This window comes from Podarcis gaigeae, assembly GCF_964106915.1.
Source record: "Podarcis gaigeae genome assembly, chromosome: 18".
In the NCBI taxonomy this organism is placed as follows: Eukaryota; Metazoa; Chordata; class Lepidosauria; order Squamata; family Lacertidae; genus Podarcis; species Podarcis gaigeae.
In genome coordinates, this window is record NC_139696.1 from 10,416,287 (window position 1) to 10,431,147 (window position 14,861).

At 46.1% G+C, this 14,861-nt stretch overlaps 1 protein-coding gene across 3 annotated transcripts; it reads right to left on the reverse strand.

Moving 5' to 3' along the window:
- Nucleotides 1-241: 241 nt before the first annotated feature.
- MOB3A (MOB kinase activator 3A) lies at nucleotides 242-14,818 on the reverse strand. 3 transcript variants are annotated; one of them, XM_083720780.1, is made up of 6 exons: nucleotides 14,796-14,818; nucleotides 11,200-11,273; nucleotides 6,718-6,788; nucleotides 6,056-6,603; nucleotides 3,890-4,092; nucleotides 2,346-2,575 (listed from the first exon to the last, which is right to left on the reverse strand). In XM_083720780.1, exons 4-6 carry the CDS (start codon nucleotides 6,468-6,470, stop codon nucleotides 2,546-2,548), a joined length of 648 nt encoding a protein of 215 aa, XP_083576906.1. In that variant the 5' UTR covers nucleotides 6,471-6,603; nucleotides 6,718-6,788; nucleotides 11,200-11,273; nucleotides 14,796-14,818; the 3' UTR covers nucleotides 2,346-2,545. The 3 variants fall into 3 exon arrangements, 1 of the variants encoding a protein (XP_083576906.1); XR_014559746.1 differs by lacking the exons at nucleotides 6,718-6,788; nucleotides 11,200-11,273; nucleotides 14,796-14,818 and adding exons at nucleotides 242-1,204; nucleotides 11,347-11,457 and having other exon boundaries at nucleotides 1,311-2,575; XR_014559747.1 differs by lacking the exons at nucleotides 6,718-6,788; nucleotides 14,796-14,818 and adding an exon at nucleotides 242-1,204 and having other exon boundaries at nucleotides 1,311-2,575; nucleotides 11,200-11,272.
- Between the last annotated feature and the right edge of the window lie 43 nt (nucleotides 14,819-14,861).

A 14,861-nucleotide genomic window follows, 5' to 3' on the forward strand; every position in this document is an offset into this window, starting at 1 on the left:
TTTTAATTTGTGGGGGGAAAGGAAGTGTGGCCTGAGAAGTGTTCTGAGGGCCAGACCCGGGGTTCTGAGGGCCGCATCTGAGGTTCCCTTGCCAACGCAGTCAATCCAAGAGGACACGCTTCAGAAGACTTGGGACAGGACTCGTCATGTTCCAAAATTGCTAAAAAATAAGAATAAAATCCCACCAGGATCCCTTCAAAATCACAACACTTTATGGTGGGAGAGTAGGTTATCAAACAGAGGCAGTGCTAGAAAAGTTTATTATTATTATTATTATTATCTTTAAAAAATACATGTATTTCCAGCTAGTGGTTTGAACAGAGTCCTGCATGTAAAAGTACAGGCAGATTTCGGCCAAGCGAAATATTTCCCAGTAGGATCCAGGCCCCAAACCACTTACAAACCCCCCCCCCCCGAGGTTTAATGGCAGGCAGGAGCTCCTTTCAATCCTACCCACCACCCCCCCAATCACAAGTCTGAGAGAGTCCTAAAAACTGATTAAAACTCACATCGGCTTCTGAAGCAAGAATTTTTTTAGCAGGAGCTGGAAGGGTAGGGCGGCGGCACATGCCCAATATCAAGTGGCAGGGAGTTCCAAAGTGCGAGCTCGGGACCGATTTCTTACAATTACTGGGCAGCACCTGTGGCAGTGCCAGTTCCTCTGGTCAAAGTGGCAGGGGATCCCATGGGTGGGCCAGTATCTGCACACACTCAAACGGGTGCCCCTCTCCACCCCCCGCCTGGGCAAGGTCAAGGACCAGCCAGGCAGAAACACTCGGGTCAAGTGGCGTCTGAGAGGGCCGTGGCCTAAAGTTCAACACAGAATCCTAGAATTGGAAGGGACCCCTGATCCAGCCCAACCCCCTGCAATGCAGGGATCTCAGTTCAAGCATCCATGGCAGATGGCCCTCCAACCTCTGCTTAAAAACCTTCAAGTAAGGAGAGGACACAACCTTCTTCTTGTGGGATGTGAAACACAAGAGCAGCCAAGTACAACATTCCTAGATTAAAAATGTTTACACCTGGGGAGGCATGTTTGTCCAGCCAGCAGGTAAACTTCCTGTTTCCTTCTGGACTGAAGACTAGACATGGGCGTGGCCTCACCTGTGCAGGTAACAACAAAAGCACAGGGCAGGGGAGCCATCTCTCTCTTCTTTGGCTATATGCATTGAAGAAGCAACATGTGCTTAGCCAAAGATGCTCTCTTAGCCATAGCTGTCAATGTTTCCCTTTTTTTAAGGGAAATCCCCTTATTCTGAATAGGATTCCTCACAAGAAAAGGGAAAAGTTGACAGCTATGACAAAGGGACTGTCTCCTTAGGGGATAGTTTCCAGGTATATATAACTTTTCTAAGCTAAGTCTGCCTTCTGGGATCCAATTGTGAACAGAATGCGAGTAAGTAAACTCTTTTTATACTTTTATAGACAACTGTGTTGTGTCTTATCTTTTATGAGGGAATAAGGGGGAAATACCAGAACAGTTATTATAGACGCTTTAGCGAGCCTGAGCAAACGCATCCGCTGTGAGTTTAAACAGGGGAATGTTACTCTGCTAAAATTGTGAACTTGTTAACACAAGTTGGAAAGGCTATAATCAAACAATATATCCTCTCCTGCATCCCAGAACATTCTGAGGGAGTCCCTTCCGCTGTGGAACAGCTCTCACTGTCAGAAAGCTCTTCCTAATGTTCAGTCGGAATCTCCTTTCTTGCGACTTGAAGCCATGGGTTCGAGTCCTACCCTCCAGAGCAGGAGAAAACAAGCTTGTTCACTCTTCCATGGGGCAGCCCTTAAGATCTTTGAAGATGGCTCCCATATCTCCTATCAGTCTCCTCTTTCCTAGGCTAAACGTACCCAGCTCCTTCAACCGTTCCTCATCAGGCTTGGCTTCCAGACCCTTGATGATCTTGGTTGCCCTCTTCTGCACACCTTCCAGCTTCTCAACATCTTTCTTAAACGGGTGGCGCCCTGAACTGGACACAGGACTCCAGATGTGGTCTGACCAAGGCAAAATAGCGCAGCACTATGACTTCCCCGGATCTGGACACTAGACTCGTTTTTCTAAATGCTCAAAGAAACCACCAGTTGAATGATCTGTTCTAGGACCTTCCCTTGTATCAATGCCAAGTATCAGTAGTTACCTAGGTCTCCCCCCCCCTTTAAAAGATAGGGACAACATGAGACTCATGTTGTGGGTTCGAATCCCACATTGGGCAAAAAGAGTCTTGCACTGCAGGGGGTTGGACCAGATGACCCTCAGAATTTTTGGGTTCTATGATTCTATCCCTGATTATAATACATACAGGCACACACACAACATACACGCACTCTCTCTAACAAGGAAAATCATGGTATAAAACAGTTTTTAGTAGTCATCATAGGATAACTCTCCCCCCCCCCCTTTCTTTGGCTTTGTTTTATAAAACAATATATTATTTTCTTCAAAGAGGGAAGGACGGCGCTCCAGATTCCCCTTGCCCTCCCTAGTGGAGGAGAGTTCCGCAGTCCCAGGAATCTGGCCGGGGGAATCGCTCCCTGCAGGGCGTCAGTGGCAAATCCTTGAGGTCATTTCCTTCTGTCGAATAAAAGAGGGCAGGGGGAAAGGACTGAGTGCTTTTCTGCTGTTCAAAATTGTGAGAGAGAATGAATATCTATCTATATCTATATCAGCTTGGCTGCATTTTAATGTTTCAATGTTGTATTTTAATCTTGTTTTTAAGTTGTATTCATTCAACTTGTTTTTATTATTGCTTGTTACCCGCCCTGAGCCTGGCCTTGGCTGGGGAGGGCAGGGTATTATTATTATTATTATTATTATTATTAATCAAGATTGCACAGCAACAAAGGTAAAATAAGGTTCAGGACACCACATTTTTTTAAACAAAAAGCAGCAAGCTGCTAGACCTTATGGAGGTCTTGTAGGCAGGGTGGGTTAACGGCATATAAATATAATAATAACAGTATCAGTAATAATGAAGATGATGGTAATAATAAAAACGATTTCCAAATATTACTTGGCGTTGCCATTTTCTTTTTCAAATAAACTTATTATGTCTTATGAGAATGACTTTGGAATTTTGCACACCAGGCAGTATATGAATGCTATAAAAATGATGATGATGATGATGATGATGATAATAATAATAATAATAATAATAATAATACGTGGGGTAGCTCAGTCGGCAGAGCATGAGGCTTTTAATCTCAGGGTCGTGGGTTCGAGTCCTACGTTGAGCAAAAAGATTCCTGCATGGCAGGGGGTTGGGCTAGATGACCCTCGTGGTCCCTTCTCCCTCGACAGCACTGAATTTCCGTTTCCAGTATTACTAATGGCAGTTTCCAAATGGGGCTTAGCCTTGCTCTTCCTCTTCTTTTCCAAAATGACCTCAGTGCAAGCCGCTAAGGTATTCTGCACATCGAGCGGTATATAAATATCACTGAAAGCCACAGGGTCATAGAACTGTGGCGCTGGAAGGGAACACCAAAGATCATCCAGCTCAACCCCTGATAATGCAGGAGGGCTGTATTTTATGCCATCACCTCGGTGGTTTTGTACATATAAATGCAGTCATACCTTGGGTTACAGATTGTGTGTTTTCGGGTTACGGACTCACCGAAACCTGGAAGTACCGGAACGGGTTACTTCCGGGCTTCAGGGTTCGTGCATGCACAGAAGCGCTAATTCACGCTTTGCGCATAAGCGCCAAATTACAACCTCTGCGTGCGCAGATGAGGCGCTGCAGGTTGTGAACGCTGCAGGTTGCGAACGTGCCTCCTCCGCGGATCACGTTCACAACCCGAGCGTCCACTGTATAATAATAATAATAATAATAATGAAAAGATTGGCAACCCTTTTCCCCAGAGGAGGCCTGATCCCAGGCCAACTCACCAGGGGCTCCAGCTCCTTGGTGTCGATGAGGCCAAACTCCGTCACAAAATAGTAAAAGTGCTTGTAGCAGGTGTTGACGTGGGCTTCGGAGCCCATCTGGGCGATGCGGTCAAAGTGGTGGATGTAGACGTGGACGAAGACTCGGAAGAGCCGCGAGAGGATCTTCTTGACGGACTTGAGGAAGTTCTTCTGGAACGGGGTACCTGGTGAGAGAAACACACATGATGCCCAGGTCACGACAGGCGGCAGAGATGCCCAGTAAACACACACACACACCGCCCCGTCTAAGGTCAATACTGTCCACACTGGCCGGCAGCAGCCCTCCAGGAGCCTTTTGGACCTCTACGGCTGAGCTATGGCCTTCCCTCTAATAAAAAAGTTTCTAGTCCTCCTCGTTCCAAATACTGTATTTTTTGCTCTATAAGACTCACTTTTCCCTCCTAAAAAGTAAGGGGAAATGTGTGTGCGTCCTATGGAGCGAATGCAGGCTGCGCAGCTATCCCAGAAGCCAGAACAGCAAGAGGGATTCCTGCTTTCGCTGTGCAGAGATCCCTCTTGCTGTTCTGGCTTCTGGGATTCGGAATATTTTTTTTCTTGTTTTCCTCCTCCAAAAACTAGGTGCATCTTGTGGTCTGGTGCGTCTTATAGAGCGAAAAATACGGGTATACAGCTGATTTAAGTAGCAAGTTTGCTTCCTATCAAGTCAGACTGATGGGTCCATCCAGCCCCCTTCTTGCTCCTGATGTGAACCAGATGAATCCAGTTTCTTAAGCAGGGCTTCCAGCCTCAGTGAGTTGCTGGAAACAAACTTTTGTCCTTCCTGACCAGACCTTGCTGCTTCTTGCAACTCACGGCTTTCTTGACCCCTGGATCGTCCAACTACGTGAACTGAGATACACCTGACCTTAGGACTGGACTGGACCTTGTATACAGACTCTGCCTCTAGGCAATTATCCCCCTGAGACTTGGCTGGTTTCTCCAGTGGATCAGTTGCCAAGACTGGAAGTCCCTGCCTTCCCACAGCCGTCTCAATCCCCTCCTCCCCAGGGCTTTTTCCAAACAATCGGAGATTGCTCCTGTGTGCAGCCAACCTCTCCTCCACCCTTTTCACGCCTCTCCTGGTTCTGGGGGACTAGCAGGGAGGGGAGATTGTTGCAACAGGAGGGGGAGACTCCCTGGCATCTTCACCAGCCTGACCCATCTCTGCTTCCCGGCCTCCTTCCTTTCCTGTTTCAGCTCCTGCCTCTGATTCTGGACTGCTCTCTGTCACGGACTCTCCCTGCTCACTAAACCCTGTTAGCTCTTCTTCCAACACCTCCACTTCGTAGTCCTCTTCCTCTTTTTCCTCTGACTACTCATCGCCATTCCACCACCCCTCCCCGGGCTCTGAGCCTTCTTCCCTTGGGGGCTCCCCAGCTGGTTCCCCCCCACCGCTTACTCTGGGTCCAAAGCACCCCACGACAGAGGATCTGTCCTGCACAGGGCAAAAACTGAACCACCACCTTCCCGTGACTTGGGAATGCAAGGTAATAATAATAATAATAATAATAATAATAATAATAATAATAATAATATTATTTATACCCCGCCCATCTGGCTGGGTTTCCCCAGCCATTCTGGATGGCTTTCAACAGAATATTAAAATACAATAACCTATTAAAAATTAAAAGCTTCCCTAAACAGGGCTGCCTTCAGATGTCTTCTAAGTGTTAGGTGGTTGTTTATTTCCTTGACATCTGGTGGGAGGGCGTTCCACAGGGCGGGTGCCACCACCGAGAAGACCCTCTGCCTGGTTCCCTGTAGCTTTGTTTCTCGCAATGAGGGAACCGCCAGAAGGCCCTCGGCGCTGGACCTTAGTGTCCGGGCAGAACGATGGGGGTGGAGACGCTCCTTTGGGAATACTGGACCGAGGCCGTTTAGGGCTTTAAAGGTCAGAACCAACACTTTGAATTGTGCTCGGAAACGTCCTGGGAGCCAATGTAGGTCTTTCAAGACCGGTGTTATGTGGTCTCGGCGGCCGCTCCCAGTCACCAGTCTAGCTGCCGCATTCTGGATTAATGCAGCCTAGAATCACAGTCGCCTTTTTGCGCAGCCGCATCACGCTGCTGGCTGACGTCCGGTCCCCCCCCCCCGCCCCCCCGCAGCAAATCCCGGAAACGGACTCACCAACGTTGGTGGGGAAAAGGTCCTCATTGTTGATCTGCACTTCGATCCAGTCCATCAGCAGGTCCATGTACTGCGGGGCCGAGAGGGCAGTGGGCTTGCGGGATTTCTCGTCCTGCCACCGGTACTCGTATTTCGGACCCCCGGACATCACGGGGCAGCTCTGCTCCGTGCAGGAGTCAGCGATGGTCCCATAGATGAGGTTGATGCGGTTGAAGAAGTCCACCACGTGGACGGCCACCCAGTCGTTCAGCTCCTCGCCCGGCGGCAGCTGCACAGCCACCTTCAAGTCCAGCCCGGCGTTGAGAGACGCCTGCGCCATTTTGTGCAGCTCGAAGCGCTGCGTTCCGGGTTCAAATTTCTTCTTGGGGCGGAACGTGCGGTCCTTGTTGAAAACTTGCCGCAGAGGGTTAGACATCTCCTGCTCGACTCGACTGCCCCCCAAAAGTTATTGATAGCTGAGAGATTTGCCACTGCGACGGAGGAGTTTTTTGGACAACCGAATTTTAAAGTGTCCAGGAGTTCCGCCGGTCGTACAGAGGCTCTTCAACCTGCAGCAGAATGGATAGACATGGTTTTTATATAATGCCTTTTCTTTTTAAAACAGAGGGGATTTTTTTTGGGGGGGGGACACTTGACAGGGATTCTTTAGCTGCGATATCTGCCTTGCGATACTAGATGACTCTTGGGTCCCTTCCAACTGTACAAGTCTATAATCCTGTGATCCAGTCCAAGCCTGGAATTAGAGGTGGTTGTATTATTGTATTAATAATAATAATAATAAATGATTTATCACATCACAAAACTAACGCAGTATACAAAGAACATAAGAACATAAAAACAAGTAATCAATCACTTAATTAAATACATCTTAAAATTAGTTCAGAGCAAATTAAAATCTGGACAGATGGCAGTGCCCAGGTAAAATTGAGAGACGTTAATATTCTCCAAGGGACGCGGGTGGTGCTGTGGGTTAACTCCAAGAGCCTAGGACTTGCCGATCAGAATGTTGGCGGTTCGAATCCCCGCGACGGGGTGAGCTCCCGTTGCTCGGTCCCTGCTCCTGCCAACCTAGCAGTTTGAAAGTACATCAAAGTGCAGATAAATAGGTACCACTCTGGCGGGAAGGTAAATGGTGTTTCCGTGCGCTGCTCTGGTTCGCCAGAAGCGGCTTAGTCATGCTGGCCACGTGACCCGGAAGCTGTACACCGGCTCCCTCGGCCAATAAAGCGAGATGAGCGTGGCAACCCCAGAGTCGGCCACGACTGGTCAGGGGTCCCTTTACCTTTTTAATATTTTCCAGGGCCAACTGTTACCACTGGTCTTTTAAAGGACCCGTGAATGGGCTAGAAGGCCTCTTTAATGCTTATTCTTATACAGAAAGAAAAGAATCAGACTGAACCCCGACCAAAGTCCTGGCAGAAAGATGTCAAATCCCACAGGGTCCTAGTCTCTTATGAGAGCGCGTTCCACCAGGCCGGGGCCACGGCCAAAAAGGCCCTGGCTCTGGTCAGAGCCAGTCTAATCTCCCTGGGGCCTGGGATTTCTAGAATCATAGAATCCTAGAATCCTAGAGTTGGAAGAGACCCCAAGGGCCATCGAGTCCAACCCCCTGCCAAGCAGGAAACACCATCAGAGCACTCCTGACATATGGTTGTCAAGCCTCTGCTTAAAGACCTAAGCAGTTTAAAGATCTAATGTTATAAGAGAGAGAAAATAGCGTGCAGCAAAGGGGAGGGGAAAAAACACACCATGGAAAGTGGAGTGGGAAGGAAAAATTAACGTGTATTGGAATGCATATGTGAAATTTCTTGAAATTTAATAAAATATAACTGGGGGAAATGAAAATTAACTGCCTCCTTCTTCACTGTTAAAAACATGCAGTGTGTGTTTGTGTGTGTGTGTGTGTGTGTGTGTGTGTGTGTGTGTGTATGAGAGATGGTTTTTGAAGGCCAGGAATCGAGACCCCTGGGGTGTCTCTAAAAGAAGAGAGGTGTCCCGTGAAGGGAAGTTGAGAGAGGAAGTCGAGGGCGGGGAGAGGGAGGGCAGGATCCGACCGTCCTCCTGCAGCGGTGCAAGCCCCATTTACAAAGAACCGAGTTCGAGCCTCGCTTAAAAGCCACATCCTGTGTGCAGACACATGTCAGTTTTGGTGAAGAAAGCAGGAAGTGCAGAAAGAGAGAGAGAGAGAGAAGCTGTGTCTCGAAACAACACAAAAGCGCCAACAAGAAGATATTGCTTCAAAGCTTTGGAATCGTAGAGTTGGGACCCGAGGGTCATCTAGTCCAACCCCCCCCCCATGCGATGCAGGAATCTCAAGTAAAACATATAGAATCTTTTGGACTGCCCTGGAGAGAGGGGGTTTTCCTGTAAAAAAAGGGGGGGATCTGCTTGGAATAAGCTGGTTGCTAGTTGCCATCAAAAGCCCACTCCTCCTCCACGAATTTCCCCATTCCTCTTTTAAACCCTGTGGGAGGGAGTTCCGCAGTTTAACAGGAAAAGTCTGCCTGGAATCTTCCCATGATCAGCTTCCTTGGATGTCTGCAAGATCCAATGTTAGAAGAGGGAGAGAGGAGGCCTTTTTCTCAATCCACTTCCTCCAGGCATCTACCCCCTCTTACGCCGCCCCCCAAACTCTCCTTGCCTGACTCAGACCCAGAGGCCCATTGAACCCAGGATCCTGTTTCTGACAAGGGTCAGCAAGAGGCCTGCAGGGAAGCCCACCACAAATGCACCAGCCTTTCCCTGTCCGCTTGTCGTTGTTTAGTCGTTTAGCCGTGTCCGACTCTCCGTGACCCGCTGGACCAGAGCACGCCAGGCCCTCCTGTCTTCCACTGCCTCCCGCAGTTTGGTCAAACTCATGCTGGTAGCTTCGAGAACACTGTCCAACCATCTCATCCTCTGTCGTCCCCTTCTCCTTCCGCCCTCCATCTTTCCCAACATCAGGGTCTTTTCCAGGGAGTCTTCTCTTCTCATGAGGTGGCCAAAGTCTTGGAGCCTCAGCTTCAGGATCTGTCCTTCCAGTGAGCACTCAGGGCTGATTTCCCTAAGAATGGAGAGGTTTGATCTTCTTGCAGTCCATGGGACTCTCAAGAGTCTCCTCCAGCACCAGAATTCAAAAGCATCAATTCTTCGGCGATCAGCCTTCTTTATGGTCCAGCTCTCACTTCCATACATCACTCCTGGGAAAACCAGAGCTTGAACTATACAGACCTTTGTCGACGAGGTGATGTCTCTGCTTTTTAAGATGCTGTTTAGGTTTGTCTTTGCTTTTCTCCCAAGAAGCAGGCGTCTTTTAATTTCGGGACTGCTGTCACCATCTGCAGTGATCATGGAAGCCAAGAAAGTAAAATCTCTCACTGTCTCCATTTCTTCCCCTTCTGTTTGCCAGGAGGTGTTGGGACCAGTGGCCATGATCTTCGTTTTTTTGATGTTGAGCTTCAGACCATATTTTGCACTCTCCTCTTTCACCCTCATTAAAAGGTTATTTAATTCCTCCTCACTTTCTGCCATCAAGGTTGTGTCATCTGCATATCTGCAGCAGTTGCTAATTCAGAGGTAGACTGCCCCTGCGTGAGGAGGTTCAGATTATTAAATACAGGGAAGCCTCTTCCTTTTTGGCAAAGCTTTAGCATCAAACTTTTTAGAAGGCAGACAGGAGGAAACAGTATGCACTGTGCTTGTAATAAAGAGGTGGAATTAATTTTACAGGTCTGGGATCCAGACCTGATGAGGAACGGTTGAAGGAGCTGGGCATGTTTAGGCTGGAAAAGAGGAGACTGAGAGCAGATATGAGAGCCACCTTCAAATATCTCAAAGGCTGTGACAAGGAAGGTGGAACAAGCTGGTTTTCTCCTGCTCCAGAGGGTAGGACTCGAACCCTTGGCTTCAAGTTATAGAAAGGAGATTCCTAGTAAACATATGGTAGAAATTTCCTGATAATAAGAGCTGTTCAACAGGGGAAGGTTTTTAAGCAGAGGTTGGGTGGACATCTGCCATGAATGCTTTAGCTGAGATTCCTGCATGGCAGGGGGTTGGAATGGATGACCCCTGGGGTTCCCTTGCAACTCCACAATTCCATGATTCTATGACTCAATGAAATGTATATTTTTATTTTTAAAAAGTCAGGGAGCTAGAAAACAATGCTGAACTATCCTTTTCACAGTCCTTCTCAAGTCATTTTACTGGAGGACAGCGTTTTATTTTTATAGTTACAGATAGGTAGCCGTGTTGGTCTGCCATAGTCAAAACAAAAAAAATTCCTTCCAGTAGCACCTTAAAGACCAACTAAGTCAGTTCTTGGTATGAGCTTTCGTGTGCATGCACACTTCTTCAGATCTGAAGAAGTGTATCTGAAGAAGTGTGCATGCACACGAAAGCTCATACCAAGAACTGACTTAGTTGGTCTTTAAGGTGCTACTGGAAGGAATTTTTTTTGTTTTTATTTTTATGTCGCACAATATTCATGTAAGTCTGCTTTTGAAATCCACATGGACAAGACCAACTTTGACCCTCTTTACACTATAAAATGAAATATAAAGTCTTTACAAAAAGGGGGAAAGTCAAACTTTTGTCCCTGCTTAAAACATTTTTGTTTAGCCAAGTAGAAGTTACATGTGTTTATTTCCACCATCCTTTGAATATTTCCACATAACTGCTTTTAACTGGGTCCCCCCCCCCCACTTAAAAAATGACAATTTAAATATTTCCTATTGTCACAAAACTTCTTAGAGGCTCTTAAGCGGTATACAAAATTTGTGAATAAATACACAGATCTACTTATTTCAACGGGTCTACTCTGAGGAGTACTAACAACAACAATAGTTCTGTTTATATACCGCCCCTTATAAAAGATCCCAGAAACAAATCAACAAATCAATATTTATTTATTGTATTCACAGCCCCCCTCCCCACTCTCAAGATCTCAATTTAATCCCCACAACATGAGGAAGTTGAGAGGCAGCCAGGAAGCAACGGATAAAAAAAAAACCTCTTTATTTTACCCATACATATCCCATTGAAAGGTACTCAGCCACGATTCCCGCATTTCAAGGAATCTTTGTTTTGTTGTTTATAAATAACATTATTATTATTATTATTATTATTATTATTATTATTATTTATTAAACCCAGGTTCATGTTCTTACCAGCACCGCTTTCCGACCGGAACAAAATGAGGAGCCTCAAGTCGGAATTGGCGATGGGTTCTCCTCGTCGCTGTCTCCTTTTTTGAATTATAAGAAGAAGGGAGAGGGGAAAAGACGGAAAAAGGTGGATATTTTAAGAAAAGACACCTGAACAGGACTCTAAGGTCACCCTATGGAGCTTGGATTGCAAGTCGCTCGCTCGGATCCTGACCCAAAACACGGGAAACCTCTCTGCTTGAGGAAGATTCAGAACCCCGATGAGTAATGGCTGCTGAACTCACTTCCTTTTAGGGAAAGCGACACTCATGCAAGAGGTTTTTTCTTTTCTTCTTTGCAAAAAACCCAAGGGTGACATTATTTATACGAAAATGACGTTTTTGGGAGGGGAGCCAGGAGAATACACCCCCCCCCTTGGTTCAACTGATCTGGGCTTTCCAATGTGGTTGGAACTGACACTTTCAGGGGTCGGTGGAAATGGTTCTGGGGTGAAATTTTTCATGTTTTGTAAAAATCTATGCACTTCTAAGAACAAGACCTAGACTGAATGATATGTTCATGTTTTATTATAATCTTATATGTGCTGGGAATCGGCCAGAGTGGCTGGGGCAGCCCAGTCAGATGGGTGCTGTATTAATAATAATAATAATATTTATACGCCGCCCATCTGGCTGGGTTTCCCCAGCCACTCTGGGCGGCTTCCAACAGAATATTAAAATACAATGGTCTATTAAACATTAAAAGCTTCCCCAAACAGGGCTGCCTTCAGATGTCTTCTAAAAGTCTGGTAGTTATTATTATTATTATTATTGAAAAGGACGTTCCTCTTTTCATCTGAGAAATGTTGAAGCATATGTTGCTTGAATGGTAAAAAAAGCCTGCAATTATACATTGGGTTAAAGATACACTTGTCTCTTTTATCACTTTATTTTTGCTGTCAATTTTGCCATTTCAGCATAGTCCATTAACTTTTGAATAGGCCGAGGGTGTCTGTCTGTCTGTCTGTCTGTCTGTCTGTCTGTCTGTCTGTCTGTCTGTCTATCTATCTATCTATCTATCTATCTATCTCAGGGGTCAGCAAACTTTTTCAGCAGAGGGCCGGTCCACTGTCCTTCAGGCCTTGTGGGGGGCCGGACTATATTTTGAAGGAGGGAAAATGAACGAATTTCTACACCCTGCAAATAACCCAGAGATGCATTTTAAATAAAAGCACACATATTTGCCTACACCTCATTTTGACGCCAATAAATAATATAAAGGGGGGGGGGGGAGAGAACCCTCTAAACTTCCAAATGAAAAAGACTCACTGATGATTTAAAAAAATAAAAACCCAGAACTTTCAGGAAGCCAGAATCCCACTTATTCATAGTTCTTTGAAATGAGGAATTCCCCCTGGCAGGAAATTCTTTCTGCATGCTTACAACAGGAAAATTGCCAGGAAAATCCATTTCCTGCATCTTTCCAGCGACTGGGCTCCAAATGCTGGCTTTGATCTACCAGTTCCTCGTTTCGGGTTTCCAGATCGTGAGTATTTTTGGCTGAAATCCCTTCCCCACTGAACCGCAGCCCCCCACCCTGAGACACAGCTGCAAAGCAGGAAGCCCCGAGTTCAAATGCCGCCGCTGACATGAGGCATGCGAAAGGCAAGCCACACCAACCGCCCAGCTCTCGGCCTCAGTCTTCCCAATCTGTGGAATGGGCTGAAGAACATGGGCAAACTTTGCAGCCCTGTCGTAAGGGACAAGATACCGTGTGCAGAGTTCTTTGAACCCCATATGAAGAGTCTCATAGGAAGAGAGAATTTTCCTGTTTGATTTTTTTATCATTATTCTCTTTAGTTTAGCTTGAATTTTATGGTATATTAGGTTGAAAACCTTTAATAACATTGATTTTTTAAAATTCTCATAAAGGTAAAGGGTAAAGGGACCCATGACCATTAGGTCCAGTCATGGCCGACTCTGGGGTTGCGGCGCTCATCTCGCTTTACTGGCCGAGGGAGCTGGCGTACAGCTTCTGGGTCATGTGGCCAGCAGGACTAAGCCGCTTCTGGCGAACCAGAGCAGCGCACAGAGACAACGTTTACCTTCCCGCCAGAGGACGTGCTTTCGAACTGCTAGGTTGGCAGGAGCAGGGACCGAGCAATGGGAGCTCACTCCATCGCGGGGATTCGAACTGCTGACCTCCTGATCGGCAAGTCCTAGGCTCTGTGGTTTAACCCACAGCGCCACCCGCGTCCCTCAAAAATAAAATAAAAATCACATAGTCCCCTGCAATTCACATTTTGCTGCATTGATAAGATTTTGAAATAACAATTATAAGGTGGGCCCAGCTTCGGCTGGGGAGGGTGCGATATCCATTAAAATATTATTATTAGTATTAATGATTATCCAGATCGAACGGGGGAAGTGGTGGAATTCAAATGAATCTGATAAGCATCTGAAAAGAATTAAGATGCCCCCAAATCCTTAACCAGTATTTCACGGGGGGGGGGGGGGAGTTTTATTATTGAATTAAAATTTGATATTGTTTTGCAAATAACAGTTATCAATGAGGGTGGGAATTGCTTGGAGCAGAAAGTCTCTGGAATTGCCGACTTTTCCCGTGTATAAAACAATGTTTTCTGAAAAGGAAGGGGCCTTTTATCATATGTGGTGGGAATGTAGAGAATTTTTTTAAAAAATTGGGAAATGATATATAATGAATTGAAGAAAATGTTTAAAATGACATTTGTAAAAACAAACAAACCCAGAAGCATTTTTGTTAGGGATTGTAGAAAAAGACCTGCCAAGGAAATTAAAGAACTTATTTATGTATGCAACAACGGCGGCAAGAGTCTTGATAGCACAAGGATGGAAGAACGAGGAAATCCCGACGAAAGAGTAATGGCAAGAGAAATTGATGGATTATGCAGAACTGGCGAAACTGACATATAAACTTTGAGATAAGGACAACGGTGACTTTAAAGAAGAATGGAAACTTTTTACAAAGTATTTAAAAAGACAACAAAATGAATCGGACTCTTTGGCAGGTTTTGAATAAACATACACAAACTTATTGATTGCTAACATAGTAAACAGATAATATAAGGATTTATACAATTTTACAGTACGCAGAGAACAATAGGTGTTGAGAAATCAGAGAGAGGAGCTTAAAGGGGAAAAATAATGAATCTGATATGTTTTGATATGTGTTATGTTGAAATTGTTAATAAAAAAATTAAAAATAAAAATAAAAGGATGTTTTCTGCTAACTTTATTTAGTAAAAAAATTGGGGGTCGTCTTAAAAACCAGCTTCCCCCTTAGTTGGCAACCCACCGTGGGAAAAACAGAAGGAAAGGATCGCGGGGGGGGGGAGTTAATCGCCCCCAAACCTCTTGATCTTACAAGGTAGAGGCTCCCACCTCGTCCCTACTCGCGAGTAAGAGAGGAAGCAGGCGTTTCCGGGGCGCGGAACACCGGAAATCTGCAATGCATTGCAACATCAGCCAGACTTTTATTTTTTCTTTTTGCAAAGGGGAACAAAGCTGCAATGCGAATTCGACGGCCGATTTTAAAAGGGGAGCCGGGCACGCATCCCCGCATCCTCACGTGCGCCTTACCTGCTTTCCGGAGGGGCTCCCCAAAACGCGTGTCAAGGTCAGTCTCCCCCCCCCCCCCGGCCACGT